Raw genomic sequence first — 11,310 nt, 5'->3', positions numbered from 1 at the left:
ATGGGAGGTGGCCACGAGTAAGAGGAGGAGACTGATAGCTTATTTCATCTATGATTAGTATAATATCCTCTTCCTGATCTTCATCCTCCTGTTCATCATAAATATGATGGGCCTATAAGTCCTCCTCATGTCTCCTCGGTAGAAGTTGTCTTTAAGACCTTCACCATATTTTGTGATCCTTTCCACACTTCATGCAAAACCACCACTGCTTCATGAAGAGTGTACATATCATCATATAGCTACTTCATAGTGTCCCCCAAAGGCTTAATCTATACAAGTATAGTTGCTTTTAATTCCATCTTGTTAGCATTGGTGGAAGAAAACCTTTGATTCTCAACCTTGAGACAATGAGGATGTTGCCTCTTTGAAAGTTAATTACTTTATCAATGTTTCATTTTCTCTCATCAGATAATCAATGTTCTCCTTAGTAGCTTCAACAAAGGCTACATTTTCCACTGCAACTGCTCTTGGATTCTTTCTTATATTCAACACAATCAATCACCCTCTCTATGTTTATAACAATGGGTTGATGAATGTCATTCAGAAACTACCTTATCCTCTTCTATAATATCGTGCTTTTCATATGACCATTTCATCTAGCACGGGAACTAATCCCATCTCACTAAATAGGAGGTGGCCACTAGTAAGAGGAGGAGACCGATAGCTTATTTCATCTATGATTGGTATAATATCCTCTTCGTGATCTTCATCCTCCTGTTCATCATAAATATGATGGGCCTATAAGTCCTCCTCCTATTTCCTCTCTTCTTCTTCCATCAACTTTTGTTGCTCTTCTTCCTCCTTTTGCTGTTGCACAACTTCTCCCTATTATTCCCTTTCTTCCTTCTTAAATCTTCCTTTCTTCTTTTCATTTCTTTATTTTTCTTCTTTATGTTTTCTTTCCTCCTCTCACTTGTGTTCCTCTTCTTGTTTCTTCTCTACTTCCCTTTTCAGTTTCTCTTCATCTAGCTTCCACTGATCTTCTTCAAATTCTTTTCTTTGCTTTTCTATCTCAATTGCGCCTAGGGTAGTCACATTTACTTTGAACTTCCTACTCCTCTTTACTTCGAGATCATGTGGAATCTTCCTCTTAGGTTTGATAGCACTATCATGCATAGGCACTTCCTGTTGCTCCCTTTCTTACACAATCTATGCTATGTGGGCTATGTTAGAAGGGTCCACCTCATCACCTCATCTTGTTTCCCTGAAAGCATTTGTTGGGAAAAATACTGAGAGGGGGCATGGGTGAATCAATATTTAAAACTCATTTAAACCTTTCAATTTCTTATTCAGATTTATGTATGCTACTATCACTAAGCAAAACAACATATGTGCGCGACTATGATGAAGTAAAACTGGGTATATCCAGTTAACTAACTTTTCATTTATTTCATCAATAATTAGTTAACTAACTTTTCATATATTTTATCATTAACCGTGTATATTGAGTTAACTAACTTTTCATATATTTCATCATATGTTCTACTTTAGTGAGTGTATCATATCATCATTAGCCTTTAATTATAAAGTAACACATGAGGACACCATGATTTTTAGGTGGAAACCCAATGTTGTTATTTTTGTGCGAAGAGGCTCAATAGATGTTGTAATGTCTTGTTGTGTCTTGTAAATATTTTGACAAGGTTTATGTAATGTAAACATTTTAACTTGTTCGAAATAAAATGAAAATAATCTTCTGTTACAATAAAAATTCTACATTATTGTTTTTTTAAATGAAATTTTGTTAGGTAGTTAAGGTAAATTTGAAATAAAATAAAAATAACCCTATGTTATTATTTTTTAATTAATTTTCCTTGGGTAGTTAAGGTAAAATGATTTTTGAGCTAAAGGTTTATGAGAATCCATGGTATTTCCCATGGTATTTGTATGGAATATATTGTATTTAAATGAGAATTAAACCAGCCTAGATTCATTTTAACTCCACATCTATCAAATGCCTAGAGGAATCAAATCTCATTAAATCTTAAGATAGTTGCATCTCAAGAGATTTGATCCCTCTAGGCACTAACTAGATCCAAAGTGAAGATGAATCTACACTGGTTTAATACACAAATTCCGAGTTAGAATGGATCTACACTGATTTATTACATATAAAATATGGTAAAAAACTATAGAAATATCCATTCTACTTTTAACTGCATTTTGTGCTACAGGACTTGTCCCCATGTCTTTTTTTTTATAATTAGTAAGAAACATGACAAACTTAATAAATTTAGGTTGGATGGTGATAGATTAAAAAAATATCGTCCAAACTTAGTAGGTCTCAAATTTTAGATTGACTCCAAAAGGTACATGCAAAAGAAACCAAAAATCTTAAAGAAATTGCAGGGTTGATTGATAACTTTGTGTGAATGAGGTGAAAATAAGTAATTGCTGAAACCAAAACACACCCATAGGCTTAAAACCCTAACACTGAATGCAAAACAAAGATGTGAATCTTAATATGAGAAATATATCAATAACTTCAAATCCAATTAAGTAAAAAGTCTCTCAGCAAGGAACCATTTCCTGGAGCAGAGACACTGCAGAGGACAAGGTTGTGTCAATCAACACTTTGATCCATTATTCTATTATACCAAACATGATATCATCCATGTGAAACTCGACCTAGGGTCAGCATTATTTCCGACTTCCTTTCCATGCCTCCCCCTCTTATAAGAATTCATTCGGGTGCTTTCGGGTAGAAATAGATAGTGAGAATCTACTCTTTATATTCTTCCAGACTAATGGAAGACATGAAGGGATAAGTGTTGGAAGAATCACCTCACCTCTATGGAATCCGTAATTTCCACCATGGGGATCCTAGTTACTGGTTTGGAACGTTTACCAAGACATGCGAGTTTTGGTGTAATGGAAAACCTCTTCATGGTATCAGAGCCTGGACCCAGGTTCGATTCCATCGAGTTGCGTTTGACGGGGGGGGGGGTGTTGGAAGAATCACCGCACCTCTATGGAATCCATAATTTCCACCCTGGGTGTCATGCCCCCAGGCCGGCGATAGTCTTTCAACTGCTCTTGGTGAGTTGCGGCACCACTGAACACTTTCTTTTCACCAATACTTATGTTCGTGGACTATGCCTAATCATTAGTCTACTTAGTTTGTTTTTCGCAACCAAGTATTATTATGTTTCCTTTATACAAATGAACACCCATACACATTCATTATCATCAGCAATTATAAACGAAGAACACAATTGCACAGTATAAAGGGAGGGGCAACTCCCTAAATAATGAGTCTGCCCGAAATATACATTATACAACTTTACAACAGTTACAATGCTTTACAAGTATACTTGGAAACACCAAGTTTCATACTTAGCCAATTTTACATCAAGGTCACACCTTTGTGTGCCAACCAAGTTCCTTGCCCGAGTTGGGCGGGTGCGCCCTCACATGGACCGCCAACTGCACTTCTCAACTGAACTTCGTTCACCTTGTATGATGGGCGGGCGATCTCACCCGAGTCAGTCGTTCACCCTTTGCACAACGGGCGGGCAACCTCACCCAAGTCACCCTTCGTTTACCTCTGCACAGTGAGCGGGCGACCTCACCCAAGTCCCCTTCTCCACCTCCGCGTTTAGCATCGCACGACGGGCGGGCGCTCACTTGAGCCACCCGAGAACCCGTGTCAACCTTCACCCACGCTCTACCCGAACTTCGGCGCCTTCACCCACGCCTTCGCCTTCTTTCCAAGAACTCGTGCTACCGTGTGGAGCTGCCCAAGGTTGGGTGCATGAGACTTGCGCCTTCACCTCTTTGTTGCAACTCTATCACCTACTCGCACTTCTTGCGTATAAGATTTGTTCGTTTCTTGAGCGCTTGTCAAATGAACCAACAACATGTTTAATATATATGCGTTGTAGTGTGTCATGCCATCACTTGGCCGACCTTCGTTTACATTCAACCGACGCCCCTTTTCTTGGTTCTTTACATGGTCGGCTCACCCGCCAACACTCTCAACCAATACTTCATCATCGTCAGCTCATTCAAGTGAATGCCCATGCTATCCACTGTATAAGTATGCTCGCCCTCCACTTCTCATGCGCGTTTTAACTATGCCTCCACACGCACTTTGGTCGTAGGACTTCACACCTTCTGTTTTCCAACTCGTCCTTTTGCCAAACGAGTCGCATGTTACGTGGCGGTCATGCCTTGGACCACAGGTCCTTACATCCTCCCCCACTCGAAATCATTGTCGTCCTCGATAATATCTCATCCCGGCAACCATCTGTCACCAAGATCACCATACCAAGGTATATGCCCCATCGGTATGCCATACATTAGAAATCATCTCAATCCATGATCATCAACCACCCTGTCACAATCTCCACATGCTGCTCCCCATCGTGGAAGGTTGGCCCTTCCATCCAAGATACACGCTTTCTACAACATCTCATGTCGACCTCATCATGTGTTGTCCTCGTGTGAACCGCTACCATGATACTCCAACATAATGCTACCACATCTCTGCACACTTCACGACCCCATGTCTGAACTAGTTGGGTAGCTAATCTAGTCGTCATGCTCAAACCATGAGAGTGAACATCCTCATGCCATCATCAGTTGTTTCTTAGAACATCCTGTCACATCCTCAACTCGATCAAGAATCCATCTCCATATAAGTGTAATTCATGTTCAGGTCCATGAAATAGTCCTCATCTCATCTACAACATGTTGTCCATGATGTTTGGTACCAATGTGCTGCATGAAATCAGTCGCATCCATCCCAACATCATCCATCTGCAAAACATCCATTTCCTCAATATGAAGAGACCATCTCATCAAACTTCGACTCTCGATGTGCCACATCCAGGTCCATGAAGCAACCTCTATCATATCTGTATGTGCCATCCCTCAAGTCTGCCATAGAAACAAGTATACACTTGTCTCATCTATCCATGTGTTGCCCATGATCATAGATCAATAAGCTCCCATGTGTCAAAAGTGGTTAAGTCTCGGCTCGACCCATGCCCAAGTGTTGCCACCAAGGCATCATCATCGTCGTAACTCCATCACTCCAAGTCCACCATATATGAAGTCCTCAAAAGTAACAACAATCTCATGTCATCATGAGCTCCATGATTGATCTCCAACCAACACTCTAGCGAGCATACAAGTCTCGACCCAAAGGTCTTTGCAAGATGCCTCAGCTCTCCATGTAGTAGGAATTCTCCATAGTCTGCCCACAACTCCATCCAATTCCATGTCCTTGTTGTACAAGAGTGCACAACCTCTCCATCGGCTCATAAATAATAAGTCTCCATGTCACACTAGCAAATCCACCTGCACAACATCCTTGCCTTGGCACTCCTCATTGGATGCCCATAAGTGACATCTCTACAAGTGCTCCTGCATAATGTCCCTGCATAAGACTGCCATGCTCCATGTCTCCAACCTGATGTCCATGACTAAGTTGCCCATGTAGTCCAACCAAGTAGACCCATCACAACAATCGGTCATCCTCATCCAAGTCTGCAATATTCGGTCTAGTGAACTCAGTCACCCAACCATATCATCATCATCACGAGTCCCTTCCATCATAGCTCCCCCACTAAAGGTTCCACCAAGACTATCTCTTGGTCTCGACCATGAGAAGTCCACCCAAGTAACTCAAGTGTGTGCCCTTCAATCTGTCCATAAGTCATGCCGGGCACTTAGCCAATTCTCCATGTGGCTAAAGCATGACCCAATCCTTCGCAATGATCATCATGTTCCTCCCTTGTCACGAGCCTTTTCACCTTTCATCATAAGGTCACAAACAGCCCCAACAAGTCCTGCAACAGTCAACAATCCTTGCTTCTCCATATAAGGTCTCATCATAGACATCCATGGTAAAATGTTCCCTTGCATCGGCAAACTGACTTTGCTCTTCCCTACATACGGTTCATCTACCAAATGCTCAAGTGAAACACAAGTATCAACTGTACTTACATCATCATCATGAGGCTCCTCCATCTGAGTTTCCTCATCCACCCATGTCTGCAAACTGCACTATCTTGGTCCAACTTGATCAATCTCAAGTTCATCCTCCATCATGGTCATATCTACAACATCTTCAATCATCACGACTTCCTCTTCCTTGTCAGCACAATCTGCAACTTTATCCTGATCCATTGTCCAACCAAGTTGAAGAAGTTTGTTTTCAACATTCTTTTCCAAGACTTCAAGTTCCTTTCGAATCCGGGGGTTCTTTTCTTTCATCCGCTTCAACCTGTACGAGGTAAGCAAGAGCTTCCCTTCGCATTCTTCCAAACCTGCCATGCCTTGTCGTTCAGCTTGGCCCAAGCACTAAGCTTCTGCTTTGCTAAACCTGTTTCACCATTCACCAGCTTCATAAAGTTCCCTGCAACCATGAACCAACTCTTGTTCCACTTGTATGTGAAACCAGCTTCCTTCACCTGCAAGTACCTGCTTCCATTGTCACCAACTGTCAAGTGTGTATGCACTTGCTTCACCCAGCTTCCTACAAGACTTTTCCAAGTCTTCAGACTAGCTCTGATACCACTTGTCACGACCCCAGGCCGGCGGTAGTCTTTCAACCGCTCTTGGCGAGGTGCGGCACCATCGAACACTTTCTTTTCACCAATACTTATGTTCATGGACTACGCCTAACCATCAGTCTACTTAGTTTGTTTTTCGCAACCAAGTATTATTATGTTTTCTTTATACCAATGAACACCCATACACATTCATTATCATCAGCAATTATAAACGAAGAACACAATTGCACAATATAAAGGGAGGGGCAACTCCCTGAATAATGACTCTGCCCGAAATATATATTATACAACTTTACAATAGTTATAATGCTTTACAAGTATACTTGGAAACACCATGTTTCATACTTAGCCAATTTTACATCAAGGTCAAACCTTCGTGTGCCAACCAAGTTCCTTGCCCGAGTTGGGCGGGCGTGCCCTCACATGGACTGCCAACCGCACTCCTCAACCGAACTTTGTTCACCTTGTACGACGGGCGGGCGACCTCACCCGAGTCACCTGTTCACCCTTTGCACGATAGGCGGGCGACCTCACCCAAGTCACCCTTCGTTTACTTCCGCACGGTGGGCGGGCGACCTCACCCAAGTCCCCTTCTCCACCTCCGCGTTTAGCATTGCATGACGGGCGAGCGCTCACCCGAGCCACCCGAGAACTCGTGTCAACCTTCACCCGCTCTCTACCCAAACTTCGGCGCCTTCACCCACACCTTTGCCTTCTTTCCAAGAACTCGTGCTACCGTGTGGAGGTGACCAAGGTTTGGCGCATGAGACCTGCGCCTTCACCTCTTTGCTGCAGCTCTATCACCTACTCGCACTTCTTGCGTATAAGACTTGTTCATTGCTTGAGCGCTTGTCAAATGAACCAACAACGTGTTTAATATATATGCATTGTGGTATGTCACGCCATCACTTGGCCGACCTCCGTTTACCTTCAATCGACGCCCCTTTTCTTGGTTCTTTACATGGTCAGCTCACCCGCCAACACTCCCAACCAATACTTCATCATTGTCGGCTCATTCAAGTGAACGTCCATGCTATCCACTGTATAAGTATGCTTGCCCTCCACTTCTCATGCGCGTTTTAACTATGCGTCCACGTGCACTTTGGTCGTAAGACGTCGCACTTTCGGTTTCCTAACTCGTCCTTTTGCCAAACGAGTTGCGTGTTGTGTGGTGGTCATGCCTTGGACCGCAGGTCCTTACACTGGGGATCCTAGTTACTGGTTTGGAACGTTTACCAAGACCTGTGGTTTTTGGTGTAACAAAAAACCTCTTCAATAAGCAAGCCGCCTTCTTTCCCTGTCAAATCAAATTCCGCAAGAACTTTATACGCTTTGTAAGCCCCAGGATCCCTCGCAAGTGCTTTCCCAACCACCGGACAGAGTTCGGACATAACGGAAGCTGTGGGAAATGACTACTGGGGCTATAGGGTCTAGCTTGCTGGTGGTATAGATGAGTGATTGAGTTATTAGATGATTGTGGGTGCTCCCGCCTACCACATTTAGTGGTGTAAGCTGGTAGTGTGGTTCATTCCATAGAGGTGGAGGAAATGGGGAAGAACAACCCAAGCTTATGAGCCCGGATTCTTAGATTACGGCAAGGCTAGTGGTCATGTACTGTGCCCTACAATTACAAGAAAGTGGCCAGGCCTTAAAGAGTATATGAAGTATTAGTTTGAATGTTTTAACTTTCTTTAATATATACAACGTAGTGCTACATTTTTGTGTGAAATCATTATTTTTTTCATTAATTAAAAATGTATTTTAATAAATCAAAAAATTTAAAATTTCAAGAATACTTTTAATATCATTTTTATTTATTAATATATATATTTTTAATAAAAATATATTTTTGAGAAGAGAGGCTTAATAGATGGTGTAAATATTTTGATAAGATTAATGTAATGTAAATATTTGAACTCTCTCAAAATAAAATGAAAATAACTCTATGTTACAATGAAAATTCTACATTATTGTTTTTTAATGAACTTTTGTTAGGTAGTTGAAATAAAATAAAAATAACCTTATGTTATTTTTTTTAATTAATTTTTGTTGGGTAGTTAATGTAAAGTGATTTTTGAACTAAAAGTTTATAAGAAACCATGGTATTAGTGTAGAATATAGTTTATTTAAAGGAGAATTAAACTAACTGGTCTATCAAACTCTTAAAAAAATCAAAGATATTTGCATCTCAAAAATTTAATCTTTTAGACAATAAATAAATTAAAAATTAAAATAAATCAACACTAATTTAAAATATGACAAAAACCTATAAAGATATCCCTTCTACTTTTCCCTTTCTATATAAATAATGATATAAGGCTATTGTATACCAGGCATAAGTAGTGCTCTTATCCAAGGAAAGGACGAGACAATTGTCAGTGAATATTTTATGTGCAGCCCATGTTGTCTTACAGCAATGTGTGCGTGTGTTTTTTTCAAATAATTAGTAAGCAACATCATATGCTTAATTTAGTTTATGCTTAATTTAGTTTGGATGGTGATAGATTAACCAAATATCCTCCAAACGTAGTTGATCTCTCAAATTTTGGATTGACTCCAAAAGCTACATGCAAAAAAACAAAAAATCTTAAAGAAATTGAATTGGTAACTTCGTGTGAATGAGGTGAACATATGGAATTGCTGAACCCAAAATATATCCACAGGCTTAAAACCCTAACAATGGATGCAAAACAAAGATGTGAATCTGAATATGAGAAATATATGAATAACTTTATATCCAATTAAATAAAAAGTCTCTCAGCATGGAACCATTTCCTAGCACAAAGAGACTGCGGAGGACAAGGTTGTGGCAATCAACACTGTGATCCATTATTCTATATACTAAACATGATATCGTCCGTGTGAAACTCAAGCTGTTGTCAGCAGATATCCTTCCACAGCCTTAAATGTGTTGATGGCTGCTTCCTTGATTGGCTCTGTTGGGGGAGTTGCGTTGCCTGCTGGTTCGAACTCAACGTTCCAGCTTAATTTGGAGGAATTGGCATCAGCTCCTGGAATTACCTTCAAGGTCGGCTTGAAGACTTTGAATATGCCCAGAATCTCGCCTTCTATCACAGTATAAGTAACGGTCATATTTGTTTCGTCCAATGCTTCAATTTTCTCGGATGCATGGGTCGCCCCTTTCATTCCTGCAACCAACCAACCAGGATTTTTTCATTACACTCTTTAAGTAAATTTGGAGGCAAAAGAATAGTCTAGTATAGATCTAATGAATCTAATCTAGATTTCGAAAATATTTTAAATTCCATATTACATGATTTTGAATTCCAAAACTCAGATTTGGAAATGAGAGTTGTTTCATACCTTCTCCGTATTTCATTTTGCGGATGGTGCCCACGCTACCATCTCCGATGACTTCAATGCTTTTGAAATGAGAGGGCATTATCTTCGGAAATAAGGTTGCAGAATCCTGAATGGCACCCCACAGTTTCTGAGCAGAAACCTTCAAATCTATCTCCACGCTCACAGTTTGCGCCATTTTTTTTCAGCTGAAGCCTTACAACAAGCAGAGCAAAACCAAAATTATGTGTTGGGAGGCTACCAATGTTGGGAGGTGGGAGGTCTGAAGGAGTTTATATAGGCGGTGCCAGGACAGAGATGATCATATAGCCATAAATGCACTGGGCCAAACAATGAAGAACGCGTGTATAGGTAGGCGCTTTGAGCTGTACACACGTGATGATGTCGTTATCTCGGAAGTTTGCATAAATGTGAATGGAAGAGTTCGGTCACCCATTAAATTATGTAGTTATTGCTTTCAACTACCTGGTTTCAATTTAATTTTGCTTTGGCAGAGTACAAGTGCTTTGAGGCCTCAGCTCCTCACTTAGTTTGGCTTTGAAAGGATCATATAAAATATACCAATATTAAGATTATTTTATTATTATTTATTATTTTGTGTTTTTAATTAATTATTATTTTATTTAAAATTATTTTGACTCGATGTAATGATTAAAAGTATGTGTCTCTTTTTAAAAGGTCATAAGTTCAAAAATGAGATGGGTAGAGTATATATGCCTTGGAAGATTTAGTAGTCAAATCACTGAGTAGAGGTGGATCCCTTGTCCCACAAACAAGGGAGTCAAATACACCAATTTGGTGTTTGGCTTGACAGTAAGCTTAAAATTGGATAATGATAATAATTATAAAGCATACAAAGTTTTCTAGGTTAAATTTTTGAAGTAAGCTAATTTTCAATATTTTCTCCAAAACAAAGATGTGCTAATTGTCTTTTTTTATAGGGTAATATTATTTAACTTTAAAAATCACTCAAATTTTATAGAGACCATATAAAATTATTGGAAACTTGAATATTTCCATAAAAATATGGTCAAACATTTAAGAATAGACATAGAATAGTAAGATTCACCAATGTTTCTACACTTTAAAATAATTTTTCATCCTTAAAATGTTTGGTTATGTAAAGTAGTAATGTATGGAGGTTTCTTTCCCTTTTTAATTAATATATTTTTTTGTTGATTTTGTTTGAAATCTAGTTCAAAGTGTAGTAGTTAAATTTTTTGAAGTTTTGGTTTTTTGAAAAGTATATTTTCTCCTCAATTTTACATAAAAATTACTAAGGATTTGTGGAAATCACAAGTTTAAGTTTTGAAATTTACATAAATCATGTGAGATACATTTATACATTCAAAAATGATTTTTCAATTAAAAAATAAAATAATATTTTTAATAACTAAAAAACCTGATATCTCAAAAATTAAAATTATTATACTATTGCCTTAAAAAAAAAAAAAATTATAATTTTAAC

The 11,310-nt window shown here is 39.2% G+C and overlaps 1 protein-coding gene across 1 annotated transcript; it reads right to left on the bottom strand.

Moving 5' to 3' along the window:
* Positions 1–9,220: 9,220 nt before the first annotated feature.
* LOC149244412 (MLP-like protein 423) lies at positions 9,221–10,096 on the bottom strand. Its single transcript, XM_089367999.1, has 2 exons — positions 9,846–10,096; positions 9,221–9,670 (listed from the first exon to the last, which is right to left on the bottom strand). The coding sequence occupies exons 1-2, from the start codon at positions 10,018–10,020 to the stop codon at positions 9,390–9,392; spliced, it is 456 nt and encodes a 151-aa protein (XP_089224125.1). The 5' UTR covers positions 10,021–10,096; the 3' UTR covers positions 9,221–9,389.
* Positions 10,097–11,310: the final 1,214 nt, after the last annotated feature.

Source organism: Pinus tabuliformis, chromosome 8 (assembly GCF_031772625.1).
Source record: "Pinus tabuliformis cultivar Carrire ecotype Pingquan chromosome 8, CPIR1, whole genome shotgun sequence".
Classification (NCBI taxonomy): domain Eukaryota; kingdom Viridiplantae; phylum Streptophyta; class Pinopsida; order Pinales; family Pinaceae; genus Pinus; species Pinus tabuliformis.
Note: the sequence above shows the minus strand (reverse complement) of the source record. Positions and strands in the feature narration are given on the sequence as shown.

Excerpts from the sequence above, each read along its gene's own strand:
- LOC149244412 (XM_089367999.1), bottom strand. The coding sequence starts at position 10,020 with ATGGCGCAAACTGTGAGCGTGGAGATAGATTTGAAGGTTTCTGCTCAG. Across the intron at positions 9,671-9,845 it reads CAAAATGAAATACGGAGAAG|GAATGAAAGGGGCGACCCAT; the intron begins GTATGAAACAAC and ends GGTTGGTTGCAG.